This window comes from Mirounga angustirostris, unplaced genomic scaffold (assembly GCF_029215605.1).
Source record: "Mirounga angustirostris isolate CCGP_5_RB_7025 unplaced genomic scaffold, mMirAng1.0.hap1 SCAF_4, whole genome shotgun sequence".
NCBI classification, from domain to species: Eukaryota; Metazoa; Chordata; class Mammalia; order Carnivora; family Phocidae; genus Mirounga; species Mirounga angustirostris.
The window spans coordinates 154,552,866-154,573,476 of NW_026991712.1; the positions used below are offsets into that span (position 1 = coordinate 154,552,866).

Here is a 20,611-nt window from a genome sequence, read left to right on the forward strand (position 1 = left end):
ACAAAACAAATAAAAAGACAAACCAGACTCTTAAGAGAACAAACTGATTGGTTACCAGAGGAGAGGTGGGTGGGAGGATGAGTGAAATAGGTGAAGGGGATTAAGATAAGTACACTAATCGTGATGAGCACTGAGTAATGTATAGAATTGTTGAATCACTATACTGTATACCAGAAACTAATGTAATACTGTATGTTAATTATACTGAAATTAAAAATTTTTAAGTAAAAGAAATTTACCCTACAGATATACTAGTCCATCATTTATTACAAGGTTATTCACTGTAGTGCTAATTGTAATAACACAATACTGGAAACAACTCACATGTCTATCATTAGGGAATGTGTTGAGACAGCCACAGAATAGAACACAAGGCAGCCATAAAAAAAATTAGGGAAACTGCACCCTGATGAGGAATGATCTTCAAGATATATTGCTAAATGCGGGCGCCTGGGTGGCTCAGTTGGTTAAGCGACTGCCTTCGGCTCAGGTCATGATCCTGGAGTCCCTGGATCGAGTTCCGCATCGGGCTCCCTGCTCGGCAGGGAGTCTGCTTCTCCCTCTGACCCTCCCGACCCTCCCCCCTCTCATGCTCTCTCTCAAATAAATAAAATAAAAAATTAAAAAAAAAAAAGATATATTGCTAAATGCTCAGAAATGTGTCAAGTAGGCTACCATTTATACAACAATGTAGAATTAATAACTACATACTGTTTGCTTCTATATGCATAAGGTTGTCATTGAGGGATACATAATAAATTCCTAACACTGGTTCACTCTCAGAAGAAAAACTATGTGACTAGAAAGTAAAGGGTAGAGGGACATTTCACTATATAACCAACATTCTGGATTTTAAATCAGGAATGTGTTTTCTAGTCAAAAAAATAATTAAGATACTTTTTAAAAATCAGATACCTGCCAGTATGGCCTCACCTCACACAATCAGCTTAAGTTAAATAGTGACCACTCACTTTAAGGGAGGAGAATTTACTACAATCCCTATCACTTCACTTATTCCTATTTGGCCCTCTAGACTTAACATTTCTAAGCCCTGTTATAGAATACTACGCTACTAAATATTGGTGACTGTTTGAAAATTAGAAAAGGAAAGAGTCCAAAATTTTTATTTCTGAGTTTGGGAAACGTGAGTGCTATCCAATCAAAATAAGGTGAAAATTGGAGGACTTGTATTAAGACAAGTTGATTTTGAGGAGCTTATGAAAAACTAAATGGTTAACATTCAATAGAGAATTCAGAGCAAACATCTGACTGCCAAACATAACACATGCAGTACCTATTCGTTTTCATTTAATCCTCTCACAAACCTTGTGGCAGATGGCAATGCTCCTATTTTACAGAGAAATAACTTAATTACACAGGTGATTTGGTAACATATATGACACCAACCCATTTCATACTATACTTAAATCGCCTATTGACTTTCTGTACTGCCCAAGAAGATTAAGCTCTAAGGAAAAAATCCTATCTACCTTATTCTAGCTGTATCCTAGCACCATGCTCAAGGCCTGGCACCTAATCACTATTTGTTAAAATAAGTGACCAATCCTGAATCACTAGGGTAGGATTAGGGCAAGTGACTTTGCCCTGTGAGGTGCCTGTTTCATCAACTATAATTAATAGTACCTACCTCACAGGATTTGTTTTAAAAATTAAACAAGAAAGTTCACAAAGCACTTCATTCAATGTTTGATATATAATGAATCAAAAGCAATTACTAACAATGAAACAAAGAAATGGAGGTAATATCAAAGGAAAACAAAATTAGGTGGGGGTGACTGGTATGATTCAGGAAAAAGGTTAAGAACTAATTAGAAAGCTAAGAAGAAAGACTAATTTAGCATACAGATAAATCAATGATTACTTTTAGCAATGTTATTTAGATGGCATGAAGGGAAAGAAGCCAGACCGATACAAACTGAACAAATGGTATACTCAGTACACACCCACCCTATTAGATTATGATCTGATGACCAGAAACTGAGCCTGAATTCATCTTTGTATCTCTAAAACCTAACACATTAAATATATATTAAATACATTTGCTAAATGGTTAAGCAAACAGAAGGGAAGAAAAGGGGATCTAGGAAGGCATATTCTTGTCTAAAGAAGTTTGACTATGAAGTTAAAGAAGCAAAAACAGTAGCTAAACAGAGATATATGACGGAGGAATGGTTTTTAAATGCATCCATTTTAGGATGTTTAAATGCAGAGGAGACTGCTATCTGAGGGGAAAAAAGAGGAAGCACCAAGAGACCAAATAGGTAGTTGCTGCTGGACAACTAGATATGGAGGGTGGGTGGGAAGCAAAATCTCCAATTATTATCTTCAAGATATTTTTGAACATAAACCCTCTATGAAGAAAGTATTCTATATTCAAGAGTTTTCTTCTGAAAACCCTCAAGTTCCCTAAGGGGTCTCAACCCTCTAACCATTTATTCTGTATCTGCTATAGCCAAGCAGCTGAATGAACATCCTAAGAAAACATACAAGAGCACCGAATGGACTCACTTTAAATTCTTGCCACAAACATAAAACAGGGACAACACTGGCAATCCTTTTTTTTTTTTTTTTAAAGATTTTATTTATTTATTCATGAGAGACAGAGAGAGAGAGAGAGAGAGAGAGAAGCAGGCTCCCAAGGAGCAGGGAGCCCGATGTGGGACTCGATCCCAGGACCCTGGGATCATGACCTGAGCCGAAGGCAGATGCTTAACCATCTGAGCCACCCAGGCGCCCAACACTGGCAATCCTACCACACATCCTGTAGAATTTTTTTTTTCATGAATATTTTTTCCATGTCTCCAAAATGACTGTTTCTTCTTCAAATCTCCTACACCCTACCACACTCCCCCTTACTCCTAACCTTGCCTCACACTTCATGGAACAGAAACAATTACAACAGGCCTTCCTTCACCACACCAAAACTACCAACCTGTTTGCATGTGTACCCCTATTCTCTGCTATCCTTATTTCTATGAATAAAGTTTCCATGCTAGAATCTTCATACAGCTGGTCCCTTGCCATTCATATATCATAGAGGCAATCCCTGACCATGCAATCTAAATTAATCACCCAGTTACTTTTGGGGGGCGCGTGGGTGGCTCAGTCGTTAAGCGTCTGCCTTCGGCTCAGGTCATGATCCCAGGGTCCTGGGATTGAGCCCCTGCATCAGGCTCCCTGCTCTGCAGGAAGCCTGCTCCTCCTTCTCCCACTCCCCCTGCTTGTGTTCCCTCTCTGTGTCTCTGTCAAATAAATAAAAATCTTAAAAAAAAAAACAAAAACCACCCAGTTACTTTCATCTTAAAATGGGTAAATTAAGATAAACATCTGCACAGGGGCGCCTGGTGGCTCAGTCCTTAAGTGTCTGCCTTTGGCTCAGGTCACGATCCCAGGGGCCTGGGATCGAGCCCCCACATCAGGCTCCCTGCTCCGCAGGAAGCCTGCTTCTCCCTCTCCCACCCCCCCTGCTTGTGTTCCCTCTCTGGCTGTCTTCCTCCCTGTCAAATAAATAAAACCTTAAAAAAAAAAAAAAAGATAAACATCTGCACAACACTTTATCACTAACATTCTCTAATCTATGTACAGTCTATAGCCCAGTAGTAGAAACTTCATCTGAGAAGAGGGACCTCCTCTGTCTCCTTAACTATGGTACCTCTAGTAACTAAAACAAATGTTCAGTATATATAGGGGAAATACGCTTATAACCTGGGAGACAAGAAAACTGCTTCACAAATTTTCCTAAAAGAATGAATCTCAGGGGGGGCGCCTGGGTGGCTCAGCTGGTTGGGCGACTGCCTTTGGTTCAGGTCATGATCCTGGAGTCCCGGGATCGAGTCCCGCATCGGGCTCCCTGCTCAGCAGGGAGTTCTCCCTCTGACCCTCCTCCCTCTCGTGCTCTCTATCTCTCATTCTCGCTCTCAAATAAATAAATAAAATCTTTAAAAAAAAAAAAAAAGAATGAATCTCAGGGGTGCTTGGGTGGCTCAGTCAGTTAAGGGTCTGCCTTCAGCTCAGGTCATGATCCCGGGAGACTGCTTCTCCCCCTCCCTCTGCCTGCAGCTCCCCTTGCTTGTGCTCTCTCTTCTCTGTCAAATGAATAAAATCTTAAAAAAAAAAAAGAAAAGAAAAAGAAAAAGAAGGAATCTCAGTTAACTTATAGAATCTCCCCCAACATGGCCACCATGAGAAACAGGAAACCAAGGCCCACGGTGGAAACCAGAAACAGAATACAGTTTTCCAGACACTTAATTATATTTATCATCATCTATCATCCTCCCTACAAAGTTTTAAGTTACTCTTACAAATAAATGTAAGCTCAATATCCACCTATGATAGAATGGATAAAGTATGGTATATTCATACAGTGAAGCACTATACAGCACAAAGAAATCACTCAACAGTATATAATGTGGATGATTCTCATAATGCTGATATAAGCAACTAGACATTACTACATACTATATAATTACATTTATATAAAGTTACAAAAACTGACAAAACTATTAAGTGAAAAGAGCTACCATTGAAGAGAGGAATGTGATTAAAAGGGGAGGGGGGTTTCCCTGGGTTCCCAAGGCAGACGCTCAACAACTGAGCCACCCAGGCACCCCTCAATAAATATATCTTTAAAGACAAAAGTTTTTTAAAGTTTTATGTCAGGGCACCTTCGGCTCGGGTCATGATCCCAGGGTCCTGGGATTGAGCCTTGCATCAGGCTCCCTGCTCTGCAGGAAGCCTGCTTCTCCCTCTCCCACACCCCCTGCTTGTGTTCCCTCTCTCGCTGTGTCTCTCTCTGTCAAATAAATAAAATCTTTAAAAAATAAAGTTTTATGTCGTCTTACCTATTTTTGCTTTTGTTGTCTGTGCTTTTGGTGTCCTATCCAAGACCAATTCCAATGTTACGGAACTTTTATCTTACGCTTTCTTTCAGGAATTTTAGTTTCAGGCCTTACATTTAGGTGTTTAATTCCTTTTCAGCCCAATTTTGTGTATGGTGTAAGATAAGGGTCCAACTTCATTCTTCTGCATCAGCATATCCAGTTTTCCCAACACCATTTGTTGAAGAGACTGTCCTTTCCTCATGAAGTGGTCTTGGTATCCTTGTCAAAGATCATTTGACCCTATGTGAGGATGTATTTCAGGGTTTTCTATTCTGTTCATTGGTTTATTTGTCTGTCTTTATGCCAGGTACCACAGTTTTCATTACCATAGCTTTGTAATGGCTTGAAATCAGGAACTGGGCCCTCCAACTTTGCTCTTTTTTAAAACTGCTTTGGCTTTTTGGGATCCAAGTGAGATTCCTTATAAATTGTAGGATGAAATTTTCTATTTCTGCAAAATATGCCATTGAAATTTTGATATGGATTGTGTTCAATCTATAAATCTCTTTGATAGTATGGACATCTTTAATTTTTTTTAAGATTTTATTTGACAGAAAGAGGGACCATGAGAGAGGGAACACAAGCAGGGAGAGCGGGAAAGGGAGAAGCAGGCTTCCCGCCAAGCAGGGAGCCTGATGCAGGGCTCGATCCCGGGACCCCGGGACCATGACCTGAGCCGAAGGCAGACGCTTAACCACTGAGCCACCCAGGCAACCCCCCCCTTTTTTTTTTTTAAGATTTTTACTTTATCAGAGAGAGAGTGCTAGAGAGCACAAGCAGGGAGAGCAGCAGACAGAGGGAGAAGCAGGCTCCCCACTGAGCAAGGAACCCTATGCAGGACTCGATCACAGGACCCTGGGATCACGACCCAAGAGGAAGGCAGACACTTAACGGACTGAGCCACCCAGGCACCCCTGGACATCTTTTTTTTTTTTTTTTTTAACTTTTTAACTGAGGGGCACCTGGGTGGCTAATTCAGTTAAGCAGCTGCCTTAGGCTCAGGTCATGATCCCTGGGATCAAGCCCCACATTGGGCTCCCTGATCAGCAGGGACCCTGCTTCTCCCTCTCCCTCTGTCCTTGTTCTGCCTGCTTGTGCTCTGTCAAATAAATAGACAAATGGATAGACAGATCCATAGACAGATCTTTTTAATTGAGAGTATGCATGAACAAGGGGAGGGGTGAAGGGAGAGGGGGAAAGAGACTCTCAAGCAGACTCCTCGCTGAGAACAGAGTCTGATGCAGGGTGCGATCTCAGAACCCTGAGACTATGACCTGAGCCGAGAAACCAAGAGTCAGACACCCAAACGACTGAGCCACCCAAGCACCCCAGGACATCTTAATATTAAGCATTCCAACACAAAACAGGGTAAGTCTTTCCATTTATTTGTATCTTCTTGAATTTTTCAGCCATGTTTTATAGTTTTTACTTCAAAAGTTTGTACAAGGGGCGCATAGGTAGCTCAGTCAGTTGGGCCTCCAACTCCTGGTTTCAGCTCAGGTCATGATCTCATGGGTTATGAGATGTAACCCTGTGTCAGGCTCCATGCTTAGTGGTAGTTGGCTTGAGGATTCGCTCCCTCTGTCCCTCCCCCCTACTCTCATGCACCCAGGCTAGCTCGCTCTCAAATAAGTCTTAAAAAAGCTTGTACAAGTTTTTCACTCCTTGGTCAGGCTTATACCTAGTATCTAACTCTTTGACTCTATTTTAAATGGAATTCTTTCCTTTTCAGATTATTCGTTATTATTGTATAAGAACGTAACTGATTTTAAGATTTTATTTTCGGGGCACCTGGGTGGCTCAGTCGTTAAGTGTCTGCCTTCGGCTCAGGTCATGATCCCAGGGTTCTGGGATCGAGCCCCACGTTGGGCTCCCTGCTCGGTGGGAAGCCTGCTTCTCCTTCTCCCACTCCTCCTGCTTGTGTTCCCTCTCTCGCTGTCTTTCTCTGTCAAATAAATAAATAAAATCTTTAAAATAAAAAAATAAAGATTTTATTTTCAAGTAATCTGTATACCCAACACGGGAATTAAACTCACAACCCTGAGATCAAGAGCCACATGCTCCACTGACTGAGCCAGCGAGGTGCCCCAAAACACAACTGATTTTTAACTTAGTAACTTAAAACTTTGCAGGGAACCTGCCTGGCTCAGTCAGTAGAGGATACAACTCTTGATTTCAGGGTTTTAAGTTCGAGCCCCTGTTGCAGGTAGAGATTATGTAAAAATAAAACCTTAAACAAAACTCTGCAGTATTTATTAGTTCTAATAGTTTTTTTGTGTAATCTTTCAGGTGGACCACATTTTAAATTTTATTTACTTATTTTTTAAAGATTTATTTATTTGAGGAGCACCTGGGTGGCTCAGTCGTTAAGCGTCTGCCTTCGGCTCAGGTCATGATCCCAGGGTCCTGGGATCGAGCCCCACATTGGGTTCCCTGCTCAGCAGGAAGCCTGCTTCTCCCTCTCCCACTCCCCCTGCTTGTGTTCCCTCTCTCACGGTCTCTCTGTCAAATAAATAAAATCTCAAAAAAAAAAATTTATTTATTTGAGAGACAAAGAGACTGAGAGTGAGAAAGAAGGCATGCCAGCAGGGGAAGGGGCAGAAGGAGACGGAGAGATAAGCAGACTCCCCACTAAGTGCGGAACCCCATGCAGTGCTCATCTCATGAACCTGAGATCATGACCTGAGCTGAAACCAAGAGTCAGATGCTCAACCGACCAAACCACCTAGGCACCCCTCTTTTATTTATTTTTAAAAATTTTAATTCCAAAAAAATAATAAAAATAAAAAATTTAATTTCAGTATAGTTAATATACAGTGTTGTATTAGTTTCAGGTGTGTAATACAGTGATTCAACAATTCTATACATTGCTCAGTGCTCATCACGGTAAATGTACTTTTTTTCTTTAAGTAGGCTCCAGGCCCAGCATGGGGTTTGAATTCACAAGACCAAGAGTCTCATGGTCTACAAATGAGCCAGCCAGGTGCCCATGATAACTGTACTTTTAATCCTCTTCATCTATTTCACCCATCAACCCATCCACCTCTCCTCTGGTAACCACTAGTTTGTTCTCTATAGTTAAGAGTCTGTGTTTTGGTTTGTCCTTCTCTTTGTTCAATTGTTTTGCTTCTTAAATTGAGTGGACCTCCTTCTTTGAAGTGGTTAAGTGAAGAATGTTTTTGGACATGTATATAATTAGCATTATCAAGGTTAATGGGATGTGATGATGAGTTAATTGTCTTAAGAGTACAAGGTCAAGGGGAGCCTGGGTGGCTCAGTTGGTTAAGCGACTGCCTTCGGCTCAGGTCATGATCCCAGAGTCCCTGGATCGAGTCCCGCATTGGGCTCCCTGCTCAGCGGGGAGCCTGCTTCTCCCTCTGACCCTCCCCCCTCTCATGCTCTATCTCATTCTCTCTCTCAAATAAATAAATAAAATCTTTAAAAAAAAAAAAAAAAGAGTACAAGGTCAAGGGTGCCTGGGCGGCTCAGTTAATCATCTGACTTCAGCTCAGGTCATGATCTCTGGGTCCTGGGATGAAGCCCCTCGTCGGATTGCCCACTCAGCAGAGTCAGCTTCTCCCACTCCTCCTCCCTCTGCCCCTCCTCCTCACTTGTGGTCATGCTCTAATAAATAAAATCTTTAAAAACAAACAAACAGGGCGCCTGGGTGGCTCAGTCGGTTAAGCGACTGCCTTCGGCTCGGGTCATGATCCTGGAGTCCTGGGATCGAGTCCCGCATCGGGCTCCATGCTCGGCAGGGAGTCTGCTTCTCCCTCTGACCCTCCTCCCTCTCATTCTCTCTGTCTCAAATAAATAAATAAAATCTTTAAAAAAAACAAAAAAAACAAAAAAACAGTACAAGGTTATACTCCTCTTATTGAGAAATAATTTCAACACATTTATTTTTCTGCCCTGACCTCAAAAAAGCACCCTGAAATTACCAAATAACAATTCAACTAAAACCATCTTCTAATAGTTTTTTGTTGTTTTCCTCCCCAGATCCACCAGAGGGACTCTTCTCCCACTTACACATTTGAACGAATACCTACCTACCTTACTCCTCTACCCCACTGAAAGATAGGTACTCTGGTAATCTGGCTAAATCTTTCACACAAATAACTACGACATTAATTCATCATAAATCCATGGAGCTAACTCACAAGAAGTTATCTTAATCTTATTTTAAACAGCAAAATACTGGGGGCTCCTGGGTGGCTCAGTCATTAAGCGTCTGCCTTCGGCTCAGGTCATGATCCCAGGGTCCTGGGACTGAGCCCTGTGTTGGGCTCCCTGCTCAGCGGGAAGCCTGCTTCTCTCTTCCACTCCCCCTGCTTGTGTTCCCTCTCTCACGGTCCGTCAAATAAATAAAATCTTAAAAAAGAAAAAAAAAACAACAGCAAAATACTAAGCACTAACGTAACACCTACACCAACAAAGAGGAAACAAACCACTTGTGGAAATAGAAAGGACAAACCCAGAACTTTAAGATTACTGAGCTAAACCACTTATTTTGACATCTCTTTCTCAAGCAACAAATAAGCAGCGCAGGAATTAGACAACAGCTAAGCCAAAATCCAGTGCATTACATAAGACTCCTTTCTGAGCTTTCTTTCCTCCTTACACACTGCTATATTCTTTATCTTTTCTAACATAAACAAAAAGATTAAGAACTAGTTAGAAAGGTAGTAAGGACAAAGACTGATTTAGCACTTAGTCACTCCTTTAGCACCTTTAGCAACGTTGTTTAAATGGCACGAGGCTTCGAAGAGAGGCCAAAATGAAGCTTTTTACAGCTAACAAAATTGTGGTCCAACATCCCTCTACGTAAGCAATGAAGTTGGTATCAAAATCAACTCTGAACTGAAGTTTATTTCTCATTCCATTTTTTCTCCCTACTGGTTTTTAAAGTTATACACATTTTTATTCTTTCAGTGGTTATACTAGAATTATAAAATGCATCATATGAAAATCTAAACAAGTCATTATTATTTTTTTTTTTAGATTTTATTTATTGGGGCGCCTGGGTGTCTCAGTCGTTAAGCGTCTGCCTTCGGCTCAGGTCATGATCCCAGTGTCCTGGGATTGAGCCCCACACCGGGTTCCCTGCTCAACAGGAGGCCTGTTTCTCCCTCTCCCACTACCCCTACTTGTGTTCCATCTCTGGCTGTCTCTCTGTCAAATAAATAAATATTTATTTGTTTATTTGAGAGAGAGAGCATGAGTGGTGGGGGAAGGGAAGCGGGAGGAGAGGCAGACTCCCTACTGAGCAGGGAGCCCGATGCAGGACCCCATCCCATCCCAGAGTCCTGGGATCATGAACTGAGCCCAAGGCAGACACTTAACCGAGTGAGCCACCCAGGCGCCCCTAAACAAGTCATCTTCTTTACCCTCCCCCTTAAACACCTTAGACACTTTACCTCTGAAGACCCCACTTATTTAACTGAGAAATGCCATCTTTACTGTTCCCTCAGACTAGCTAATTAGGTTTTCATGTAATTTACTCCCAAAGTAAGCTTTTTCATGGGTAATGAAAGTATAAAAATGAAATACTGGGGTTTAACCCAGACTGTGCCATTTATGAATATGGAAATTATTTCACCACTCTAATCTTGATTTTCCTTACCTGTAAAAGGAGGATAACTACTTCATAGCAAACTCATGTGGGTCAAGTAAAAACATTCAAAAAAGCACTTAATACAATTGGTCAGTTTTAGTTTGCGACTCATGGTAGGAGGAACTTATGGTTTATTTTCCTTTCTGGAGGCACATGAGTTCTTTCTCAGTGCATGACCTGCCAGGAAGCTGGAGACTAGTTCACCACTACCTTAACTTTAGCTATACACAGATAACATCTGGAAATCTGCAATCCGTATTCCTTGATAATTTTATCGCAAAACCAAACCAAACCCGGGGCGCCTGCGTGGCTCAGTCATTAAGCGTCTGCTTTCGGCTCCGGTCGTGGTCCTAGTGGGATCGAGCCCCACATCGGGCTCCCTGCTCGGCGGGAAGCCTGCTTCTCCCTCTCCCACTCCGTCTGTCAAATAAAATCTTAAAAGGAAAAAAACAAACAAAACCAAACCCTTAATACTTTTATTAAGGGTTGAGAGGGCAAGGATCCCTCTAAGTGGAATGATTGCTAGAGTCGTCTAGCGCACCATAAAATGGTCTCCTGAGCCTCAGTCTCAAGTAAGGAGCTCCTTAAAAAAAAGACACCACACGACTCACAAAGCTCAAGCTTTTCTGTCCTATCAATGAATGATGAAGCTGAAAACAGAGCTTGAAACTAAAATCGTATTTTCTTTTTTTTCTTTAAAGATTTTATTTATTTGAGAACGAGATAGAGCATGAGAGGGGGGAGGGTCAGAGGGAGAAGCAGACTCCCCGCCCAGCAGGGAGCCTGATGCGGGACTTGACCTGAGCCGAAGGCAGTCGCTTAACCAACTGAGCCACCCAGGCGCCCTAAAATCGTATTTTCTAAGCGCTCCCACGTGATCCGGAGGGTGGTTTGTGAACCACTGCTCAACGTGAGCCCAACAGGGAAACGAACCAAAAAGTGGTAGGTAGCACAGGTAGAGATAAGTAAACCTCCAGTAACTGTGAATGTATCAACACCATCACAGTGTAAGTCTATAAACCAATCATAAAACGTCACAGCAACCTTTTTCTTTATAGTGGAGGAAACTAACTTCTAAAGTGCAGAAGGGAAAAAATAAAACCAGGCCCCTAAAAAACAAGGGAAGATTGGGAAGTCAGACCCACTAGATGAAAACAGCACTTGCTTCCTCGAATTAACTGTTTCCTTTCACCGTTCAAGAAATACCTTACGTCTGACAAACATTGTGGCGCTTTCAAAGCAATCGTTTCTACCCAGTCCTCCTAATACATTTCGCGCCTACTACCGCCCATTCGCCTAGCAAACAAACACTGCTGGAAGGGGAGTTCCACGCAGCGCTGGGTGAAGATACTTTGCGTCCCGATTAAAATCCCTCCGAAGCAGCCAAGTCTCTAGCCAGCACTCCCGAAGCCTAAAGAGTCACTATGCTCTCCACCACAGGCCTAAAAACGAGGACAGCTGAGAGCAGGAGGGCAGGAGATGAGCGAGGAGACCGTGGGAAACAAGCTTCACCACGCCACACCGCGGAAGTTGGAGAATCTCCGCGAGCCGCACAGCCCCAAACAATGGAGTTTTCCCGCCTCCTCAGGACCCCGCCCCCTGCTCCAGAGCCGGCGGGGGAAAGCGAACGCTCGCGCACGTGGCCCCGCCCCCTGAAAGCCCCGCCCCCTCCCGAGCCCACCGGGCCAGCCTCCCTCCTCGTGCAAGGGTGTTTTTTTTTTGGCGCCAAATCTCTGTTAGTTATTTTCCCGGGTTGCTTGGGGACACTACTGGAGGCGCGAGCCAGGAGTGCGGGGACAGTACGGGCATAAACACAAACGGGAGCCCTGTGGCCCCGCCTCCTCGCCGATAGCCCCTGGCCGGGGGAGGAAGAAGAGGGGCAGACGATGGAGCAGCCGTCGCTGCCCCCGGCAAGATGGCGGCCGCGAAAAGCGGGGCAGGGGGCGGCAGCCGAATAGTGTTACTGCTAATGCGCGAGGTTCTCTGCAAAAGGTGGGTTCCTACAGTCCCGGCCTCCCCGAACTGCGACGGCTGCTCAGTAGGAGGCAAGCCCTTCCTCTCACGGGTCTGTCCCTCCCGGGGAGCCCCCGGCCACCACCCCCTCCCCGTGGACTGGACAGTGCCTCAAGCTCTCCACGGTCCCGCTTACTTGTCGGCGGAAACCAGCTCCGCAGCGATGGCGGCAGTGGCTGTGGACTCTGCGGCCATCGTTCCCCTGAGGTGGTGGACCAGCGGGCGGAATAGAGTCTGTGAGGAAAACAGGAAATTTGGGACGCCAGAGACCTATTCAGGGACAGAAAATGGCAGATTGGAGACCCCGCGCGGCTAGGTCCCTTTATATACCAGAGCCCTTTGCCCCGCCCATCCACTTCCGGGTCCTCCCCCTCGAGTTTAAAGGGCCAGGACTCTGCCCCAGTCCCTCCCAAGGACACCCCCGCACTCCCCGTCTTGCTCTGTGGGGTACCTTCCCTCTCTGGCCCAGTTTCCCCCAGAAAAGCAACTTCCTGCTTCTCTAGCAAGTCGCGTAAGAACTGGAGTCTTGGTACTACAACTCTTGACTGGGCGTCGACCAGCGGCTTCCACATAAGGGGAAGCTGGCGCTTCTCTGCATGTTTGGAGAGTGTAGCCGAGGGTCTCTTTCCGGTCCTGATACTCAGTGAGGTGACCGAAACTTTCTGCCTGTCCTCTCAGTCCTAACGGGTGGACACGTAAGAACCGGGCACGGGTACAGCGGCAACGGTTAGAACTGATTTCGGTGAGAGACTCGTGGCTCTAAGCCTCAGCAACAATTGACGCAAGAAAATGCTATCCTAGGATTGGCTACCGCTGAAACTACCGCGCTTGATTCAAAGTCAGTATTGCGGCGGGACGCAGCTGGCTCCTCCCTCTGGGCCCACCCTCTTCAGCTGGCCCAATCCGCTGACGCCATCCTCTTAGGCCCTACCCAGACTCCAAATCTGGCTAGTTTAGTGCCCCCGGCTCTTTTCCTCCGCTCAGAGCTACCGTTTGTCGTTTGCCCAGTGCGTGCCAGAGTACTGTGCTTAGACACTTTAAAGTTGTTGGCGGTTTTATTTAACCTTAACGCTATTGGTGAGATCGGGATTATCAGCCCCATTTGGTAGAAATAGAAACCAAGATTTAGAGAAGGTGTGACTTGTTCAGAAAGCTGCAAGACAAGTCGGCTACGGAAAGCAGTGTGCCTCATTTCCTACTACCCGCAGAGTGGAAGATAACTGGCAGGCTGCAATGGTTGCACTTTCTCCATGGCCTTCCCTACAGTGATCAGAACAGGGGTTTTATTTCTGTCCAGGTTTTGACACCCTGGGAAATATTCCTGCAAAGGATTCTTCCTCCAGTCTGTAAAGGGTCAGACACGTTGAAATCTGGGGGGCGTAGAGCTGGACCTGGAAATACCAATACCTGTGGTAAACAGACGTGGGATCCCCGTTATTAGCTGCGTGACCTGAGCCAAATCATGTAATCTTTTAAGATTAATGTAAAATGAGGACAATATTAGTATTCACCCGTTAAGGATATTGTGAGAATTAGAGGAAATGCTTGTTTCAACAATCAACACTATACCTGGCTCATGTTAAGCAGTCATTAAATGGCTACCACTGTCTGATAACATGGTGGCTGGAGGGTTGGTTTGAGGAGGGGGAGATCTCTTCAGAGTCCTTGCAGCCATGGCTAGGGCCTGAGAAATCCAGTCTAGTACCTAGTGTGACCCACTCATCTGTTAAACTAATATTCACAGAGCCACTATGATGTGCAAGCCGTTGTACTAGGGCCTAACGACAGAACAGATGCTCTCTTTGAGGAACTCGGCTGTATGAAAAATAGATTTTAAAATAGATATTAGCGGTGCCTCAGTGGTTGGGCATCTGCCTTCGGCTGGGGTAGTGATCCTGGGGTCCTGGGATGGAGCCTGGCAGAGGGCTTCCTGCTCAGTGGGGAGCCTGCTTCTCCCTCTCCTGTTCCCCCCTGCTTGTGCTCTTGCTCTCTGCTCGCTCTCTCTCTCAAATAAATAAATAAAATCTTAAAGTAAAATAGATATTAAGGAGTGCCTGGGTGGCTCAGTTGGATTAGCTTCCTGACTCTTGATTTTTGGCTCAGGTCATGATCTCAGGGGTGTCAGAGCTCGGTGTGGGGCTCTGCAATCAGTGTGGAGTCAGCTTGGGAATCTCCGCACTTTCCCTCTACCCCTCCCATCAAATAAATAAATAAAAATCTAAAAAAAAAATTTTCTCTCTCCTCCCGCTGCCTCTCCCCACCCCACTCTCTAAAAAAAAAAAAGAAGGAATTTTGAGCTCCTTATCATTGCCTGCAAGGTCCTCCATGATCTAGCTCCAATCCACCTCTCCAAATTCATCTCATACTGCTCCCCTCACTTTACCATCCTACTGTGTTGATCTTTCTGTTCCTCAGAATGCCCAAGCCCTTTCTCATATCCAGAGGCCTTTGCACTTGCTACCTTACTGCCTAGAAAGCTCTTCTCCCAATAGTTTGAAATGATTAGCTCTTATTCATCTTTTAGGCCTCATCTTAAATGTTACTTACCCCAAAGGGCCTTCCCAGTCCACTCAGTCAAAATTAGCTTCCTTTTTTTATTTCTTCCATTGTGCTCATCAAAATCTGAAGTTATTTACTTGGGGTTTTTGGGGTTTTTTTACCTGTCACCCAGTTCTAAGTATAGGTTCCATGTGATTTTATCTGTTTTGTTTACAGCTAAATCCCCAATGCATACAATAGTGGCTGACCATTACTAGGTGTCCAAAGTGAATTTTTGGATGAATGAATGAATGAAGCATTCATAGTATAATCATAATTAGAACTGGAAGAAATTTCATTCTGAATATATCTACTTAAAATAAGAACCAATATTTCATAGTAAGTAATGAAGGTAATGGGACTTTTGGGGGGGCAGGAATCTTACATTTAACAGACTGGGGGGGACATCCAGTTAAAGATGGTGGGTTGAACACATACATTTACATCCATTCCCTTTTGAAGCCTATCTAAATAACAATAAAGGAAATTCTTTTATTTGTTGTTTGTTTTGTTGTTCTTTTTAAGGTAAGACAAGATCAAAGAGAATGGGAGAGGAAGCAACAGCAATAAAATCTTAAAAGCTGGAAAATGAATGGACAAGTAGTAATTGACCTAGCAGACTAAGAAAGGAGAGTCCCAATGGGGAAAGCCAAGAAGCAACCAGACTGACAATAGAGAAATCATGAACTATCAGGAATTAGTTGCAGCAGTTACCTCTAGGAATAAAGGATGAAGATAAGGCTGAAAAAAGTGGGTTATGTTGAAAAATTTTAAGAAGCAGACAGTATAAAGCTACTCCCCCAAAGCAATAGAAGTCTATTTTCTGGACAGGATAAAACAAAAAAGGATGTTGAACTGAGTGAAAGTTGAGAGTAGAAGGATATTGAAAAGAAAGGGATTAAATGATTACATACAAAATGTTGAGACCTTGTGACAGTTGTCTCTCCATATGCATTTTTCCCTTTTTCTATAGTAATAACAGAACCTGATTTTTTTTTTTTAATTTATTCATTTGAGACACAGAGATACAGAGAGAGAGCACGAGCAGGGGGAGAGGCAGAGGGAGAGGGAAAGCAGGCTTTCCCCGATGAGCCAGGAGTCGACGTGGGGCTTAATCCCAGGACCCTGGGATCATGACCTGAGCCAAAGGCAGACACTTAACCATCTGAGCCACCCAGGTGCCCCAGAACACTGATTTTAATTATTTTAGTGCAAAGCCACGAGAATAAAACTAAAATCATCACTGTCCCATGGAGGTAGTGTTCAAATGATGACGTTTTGGTCAATGGTAAGTGAACAGAAGCAATGTGTGCAACTTCCAGATAGACACATTAAAGGAAAGGGGCTTGTCTTTCACAAGACTTGGTGGTGAGTCTTCTTGGACTATGTCAATCAGGGCAGTGTCCCAGGAATGACAAAGCAGTAACAGAGAAGCCTACGTTCCTAGCATCATGGAGCCACCATACCACCTCCAAGCTGCCTATTTTCAAAATGTTATATAAGACAGAAATAAACTTCTTAGGTATATTATCACATATCAAGCAACTACTAGAATTGCAAAATAAAGGGCGCCTGGGTGGCTCAGTTGGTTAAGCGACTGCCTTCGGCTCAGGTCATGATCCCGGAGTCCTGGGATCAAGTCCCACATCGGGCTCCCGGCTCAGCAGGGAGCCTGCTTCTCCCTCTGACCCTATCCCCTCTCATGCTGTTTCTCTCTCTCTCTCTCAAATAAATAAATAAATAAAATCTTAAAAAAAAAAAGAATTGCAAAATAAATAGAAATAAATCAATAATTGTAGTTGAGGGGCACCTGGGTGGCTCAGTTGTTAAGTGTCTGCCTTCAGCTCAGCTCATGGTCCCAGGGTCCTAGGATCGAGCCCCACATCGGGCTCCCTGCTCAGCGGGAAGCCTGCTTCTCCCTCTCCCATTCCCCCTGCTTGTGTTCCCTCTCTCACTGTGTCTCTCTCTGTCAAATAAATAAATAAAATCTTGGTGGTGCCTGGGTGGCTCAGTCGTTAAGCATCTGCCTTCAGTTCAGGTCATGATCCCAGGGTCCTGGGATAGAGCCCCGCATCAGGCTCCCTGCTCTGCGGGGAGCCTGCTTCTCCCTCTCCCACTCCCCCTGCTTGTGTTCTCTCTCTCGCTGTGTATCTCTCTCTGTCAAATAAATAAAAAACAAACAAAATCTTTAAATAAATAAATAAAATCTTTTTAAAAATAATAATTGTAGTTGAGGGGCACCTGAGTGGCTCACTTGGTTAAGCGTCTGCCTTCCGCTCAGGTCATGATCTCAGGGTCCTGGGATCAAACCCCAAGTCAGGCTCCCTGCTCAGCCGGGAGTCTGCTTTTCGCTCTCCCTATGCCCCTCCTCACCCCACCTGTGCTCATGCTCTCTCTCTTTCTCTCTCAAATAAATAAATTAAATCTTTGAAAAAAAATAAATAAAAAATTGTGTTGAAATTTAATTTTTTTTAAAGATTTTATTTTATTTATTTGAGAGAGCGTGAGAGAGAGAGCACAAGATGGGGTAGGTTCAGAAGGAGAAGCAGACTCCCCGCTGAGCGGGGAGCCCGATGCGATGCCAGACTCGATCCCAGGACCCCAGGATCATGACCTGAGCCTAAGGCAGTCGCTTAACCAACACAGCCACCCAGGCACCCTGTGTTGAAATTTTAAATGCATGTCACTCAGAAATCATTACAGGCACATAAAAAAGAAGCAGAAATGTTGAAAACATGACTAATACTATTAATATGCTCAAGTGACTAAATATATATAGAAATCTATACTCGGGCGCCTGGGTGGCTCAGTCGTTAAGCGTCTGCCTTTGGCTCAGGTCATGATCCCAGGGTCCTGGGATCGAGTCCCACATCGGGTTCCCTGCTCGGCAAGAAGCCTGCTTCTCCCTCTCCCACTCCCCCTGCTTGTGTTCCTGCTCTCGCTCTCTCTCTCTCTGTCAAATAAATAAATAAAATCTTTAAAAAAAAAAAATCTATACTCAAAAAAATCTATACTCAAAACAGCAAATACACATTATACTCAAGCATTACATATCATTTACAAAAATGCACCATATTTTAGGCCACAAAGAAAGTCTCAATAAATTCTAAAGAATCATCATCATTATTATTATTATACAATCTTCTCCAACCACTAAGCTTTATCGCATTGCAGATTGACATTTATACAGTTGACCCTTGAACAACATGGGTTTGAATTGCATGGATCCACTTACACATGGATTTTTTACAGCGTAGCACTATAAACGTATTTTCTCTTCCTTATGGTTTTCTTTCTTTTTTTTTTTTTTTTAAGATTTTATTTATTTATTTGACACAGAGAGAGAGACAGCTAGAGAGGAAACACAAAGCAGGGGAGGTGGGGGAGAGAGAAGCAGGCCCCGGCCTAGGAGGGAGTCCAATGCGGGGCTCAATCCCAGGACCCGGGTATCATGACCTGAGCCGAAGCTCAAAGACTGAGCCACGCAGGCACCCCTCCTTATGGTTTTCTTAATAACATTTTCTTCTCTCTAGCTTACTTTATCGTAAGAATACAGTATGTAATGCATATGACATACAAAATACATGTTAATTAACTATCTTATTGGTAAGGTTTCTAGTTCACAGTAGGCTATTAAGTTTTGGGGTAGTCAAAAAGCTATTATGTGGGTTTTCGTGTGGGGGTGAGGGGGAAGAGGGATCAGTGCCCCTAACTTCTGCATTATTCAAGGGTCAACTGTATATAGTGTAAACAACAGTATAAATACCCATCCCCTTGGCTCAGGTCATGATCCTGGAGTCCAGGGATCGAGTCCCGCATCGGGCTCCCTGCTCGGTGAGGAGCCTGCTTCTCCCTCTAACCCTCCCCCCTCTCATGTACTCTCTCTGTCGCTCTCATTCTCGCTCTCTCAAATAAATAAATAAATCTTTAAAAAAAGAAAAAGAAATACCCATCCCTTGGGTTAAAAAAATCACGAAGCAAGTTAAATACTTAGAATTGAGTGATAATGAACACTCTATACGTCAAAATTCATGGGACATAAAGCTGCATTTATATGAATTCTAGCTTTCAAAAAATTTCATCGGGAAACAGAGGCACCTGGGTGGCTCAGTCATTAAGAGGCTGCCTTCGGCTCAGGTCATGATCCCAGGGTCCTGGGATCGAGCCCCACATTGGGCTCCCTGCTCCGTGGAGAGCCTGCTTCTCCCTCTCCCACTCCCCCTGCTTTTGTTCCCTCTCTTGCTGTGTCTCTCTCTGTCAAAAAAATAAATAAAATTTTTTTAAAAAGTTTTATCAGGAAACAAAAAGCATGACCTAAGAATTCAATTTATGAAGTTAGAAAAAAAGCAATAAAGAAATCTCAGGAGGGAAAGACATAAGGAGGATAGGGCAGAAATCAAGAGAAACAAAAGAATAATAAAACTAAGGACTGGTTCTTTGAAAGAAATTAAAATATGCATAAGAAAAAGTATATAGAGGGGTGCCTGGCTGGCTCAATCGGAAAAGCATGAGATTCTTGATCTTGTGATACTGAGTCCGAGCCCCACATTGGGTGTAGATTACTTAAAAATAAACTCAAGGAGGGGCGCCTGGGTGCCTCAGTCGTTGAGCGTCTGCCTTCGGGGTCATAGTCCCGGGGTCCTGGGATCGGCCCTGCATCGGGCTCCCTGCTCAGCGGGAAGCCTGCTTCTCCCTCTCCCACTCCCCCTGCTTGTGTTCCCTCTCTCACTGTGTCTCTCTCTGTCAAATAAATAACTAAAATCTTAAAAATAAATAAATAAATAAACTCAGGGGTGCCCGGGTGGCTCAGTTGTTAAGTGTCTGCCTTTGGCTCAGGTCATGATCCCAGGGTCCTGGGATCGAGCCCCACATTGCGCTCTCAGCTCAGCAGGAAGCCTGCTTCTGCCTCTCCCACTCCTCCTGCTTATGTTCCCTTCTCGCTGTCTCTCTCTATGTCAAATAAATAAATAAAATCTTAAAAAAAAAAAACAAACAAACTGACTCTTGGTTTTGGCTCCAGTAGTGATCTCAGGGTCATGAGATTGAGCCTGGAGTTTGGCTCCATGCTGAGCATGGAATCTGCTTGGGACTCTCTCTCCCTCTCCATTTGCACCTCCCCCCCCCAAGCTCTCTCTCTCTCTCTCTCTCAAATAAATATATAAATTCTTTAAAAGGAGTATCCCTAAAATTAAAGAAACAGTCTTGGTTCTCCACTCCATTGAAAGAGAAACAACCCTTTGAATTGGATAATCCTGGATGCAGAAAAATGAAATGGAATGCAATTTAAAGGTAATTAAATATGGATTAATTATCCTGGGAAAAATATATCTTATTCATATATTTATTATGCTAGCTCAGGCTTGCTTGTCATGTTGTATAAAACAACCTATTAAAACCTTGAGAGGCCATGGGCACTTGGGTGGCTCAGTCGGTTAAGCGTCTGCCTTCAGCTCAGGTCATGATCCCAGGATCCTGGGATCAAGCCCCACATTGGGCTCCCCGCTCCGCGAGAAGCCTGCTTCTCCCTCTCCACTCCCCTGCTTGT

The 20,611-nt window shown here is 43.9% G+C and overlaps 1 protein-coding gene across 6 annotated transcripts in view; it reads right to left on the reverse strand.

Moving 5' to 3' along the window:
- Positions 1–12,864, reverse strand: part of NASP (nuclear autoantigenic sperm protein) — a 41,710-nt gene extending 28,846 nt beyond the window's left edge. For 2 of the 6 annotated variants that reach the window (XM_045897802.3, XM_064589224.1), the window contains exon 1: positions 12,665–12,864. In XM_045897802.3, the coding sequence (XP_045753758.1) occupies positions 12,665–12,723 (59 nt within the window). In that variant the 5' untranslated portion in view covers positions 12,724–12,864. The remainder of the gene's footprint in view (positions 1–12,664) is intronic. The other 4 variants (XM_064589226.1, XM_064589225.1, XM_054512894.2 and 1 more) reach the window with 3 other exon arrangements.
- Positions 12,865–20,611: the final 7,747 nt, after the last annotated feature.